General features: G+C 64.6%; 1 protein-coding gene across 1 annotated transcript in view; it reads left to right on the top strand.

Moving 5' to 3' along the window:
• Window positions 1-12: 12 nt before the first annotated feature.
• Window positions 13-1,642, top strand: part of LOC106121837 (dystrophin, isoforms A/C/F/G/H-like) — a gene marked incomplete at its 3' end in the record, with an annotated part of 2,351 nt that continues 721 nt past the window's right edge. Inside the window, exons 1-7 of the mRNA XM_013317665.1 lie at window positions 13-106; window positions 175-334; window positions 410-521; window positions 597-756; window positions 851-1,003; window positions 1,080-1,304; window positions 1,498-1,634. Coding sequence (XP_013173119.1) covers window positions 208-334; window positions 410-521; window positions 597-756; window positions 851-1,003; window positions 1,080-1,304; window positions 1,498-1,634 — 914 coding nt within the window. The remainder of the gene's footprint in view (window positions 107-174; window positions 335-409; window positions 522-596; window positions 757-850; window positions 1,004-1,079; window positions 1,305-1,497; window positions 1,635-1,642) is intronic.

Below are 1,642 nucleotides of genomic sequence, written 5' to 3' on the forward strand. Positions count from 1 at the left end.
GCTGCGCTCGCAGGCGGAGGCGCTGCGCCGCGACCTGCCCGCCGCGCTGCAGCGACTGCGCGACGCACACACCCGCACGGAGCGTGTGTTCGAGGGCATCGAGGAGGTAGGTGTCATCCGGCGTCGCCCCGAGCGCCCCGAGCGCACCGAGCTGAACGGCGGCGTCGGTTGCAGCTGGAACGGTTCCTGGCGGAGCTGGAGCGGCAGATGCCGGCCGAGGCGGAGTGCGCCATTCGCGACTCGGCCGAGCTGTACCGGATGAAGACACGCTTCCAGACTCTGAAGGAGCAGTGCGACGAGCGCACCGAGCGCTTCCGCGCCCTCAACGAGGAAGGTGCCGAGCCTCGCCGTTCGTTTTATATATTTACCGTCGTTCGGTCGTAACTGAGGCGAGCGCGTGTGTGCGCAGGCAACGAGATCTTGCTGGTGGCGGAGCGGCGCGCGGCGGCTCTGGCGCGCCGGCTGACGCAGCTGTGCGCGCTGTGGTCGCGCGTCACGCACGCCGTCTACGAGCGCTACAAGTCAGTGCCGATCGCTTACATGTAAAGATCGCTGTTGGAAAAGGAGCGTTTATTTTGTGATGACGGCGGCGGCAGGGTGCTGGCGGAGGCGTGGCACGAGTCGGGCGAGCTGCGCGCGTGGCTGGCGCAGCAGGCGGCCTGGCTGGACGGGCTTCAGCGTCGCCTGCAGCGGCCGCAGCCCGCGCCCGATCGCCCCGACCGCCCCGACGCCGAGGACATCTCCGACCAACTATACGTTAGTCCCTCTTATCCCAGCGGTTACATCGTCTTATTTGTACTTTGATCCTGTTTCGATTGGCAAACGAAAGTAAGAGGCTATGGTGTGACAGGACCTGGAGAACTACGTGCAGAACCACAGCGACGAGCGGCTGGCGCGCATCCAAGACATCGGAAGGCAGCTGGAGCGCGCCCACATCATGCCCGACTGGATCCGCGCCGAGGTGGCCGCCGTCACCCAGCGCTGGCACCTCCTGCGCGACCAGGTACGTACGCCTTCATCTCCGCCATCTACTATCTGTTCAGCAAAATAAATTGCTTTTAAATCGATCGTGTGCGCAGGCGCAGGAGCGCAGCCGCGAGCTGGAGGCAGCGGCGCGCGAGGCGGCGCAGTGCGAGGTGCAGCTGGAGCGGCTGCAGCATTGGGCGGAGGGCGCGCGCGGCCAGCTGGCGGCGGGCGGGGCGCTTCGCCTGCGCCGCGAGCTGCCGGACCAGCGCGCCGCCCTGCTGCAGCTGGAGCGGCGCGCCGGCCCTCAGCGCCTGCACGACCAGCTGCAGCGCCTGCAGGTCGATATGCAACATCACGTCATCGCTCCATACCTATTTAAGCTTTTAATTTTTATGCCCGAGCCATCGCTGTTACTCCGTCTGCGCGGAATTAAGAAATAAAAACCTAATAAGTAGCCTACCACGACGGAGTCGCGGGCGACATCGACTATGTATATATATAAAAGCGTAAGTTATTTTAAATTCGTTGTAGGAAAAATTGGACGAAATCGAGGAAGAATTGAAAGCGGGTGGCGGCGAGGAGCAGGCGGAGGAGGAGGCGGACGCGGGCGAGGAGGCGGAGGCGGAGGCGGGCGCGGGCGAGGCGGAGGCGGAAGGGGGCTCGGCGCGGCTGGAGG

Source organism: Papilio xuthus, unplaced genomic scaffold, assembly GCF_000836235.2.
Source record: "Papilio xuthus unplaced genomic scaffold, Pxut_1.1 DF826933.1, whole genome shotgun sequence".
In the NCBI taxonomy this organism is placed as follows: domain Eukaryota; kingdom Metazoa; phylum Arthropoda; class Insecta; order Lepidoptera; family Papilionidae; genus Papilio; species Papilio xuthus.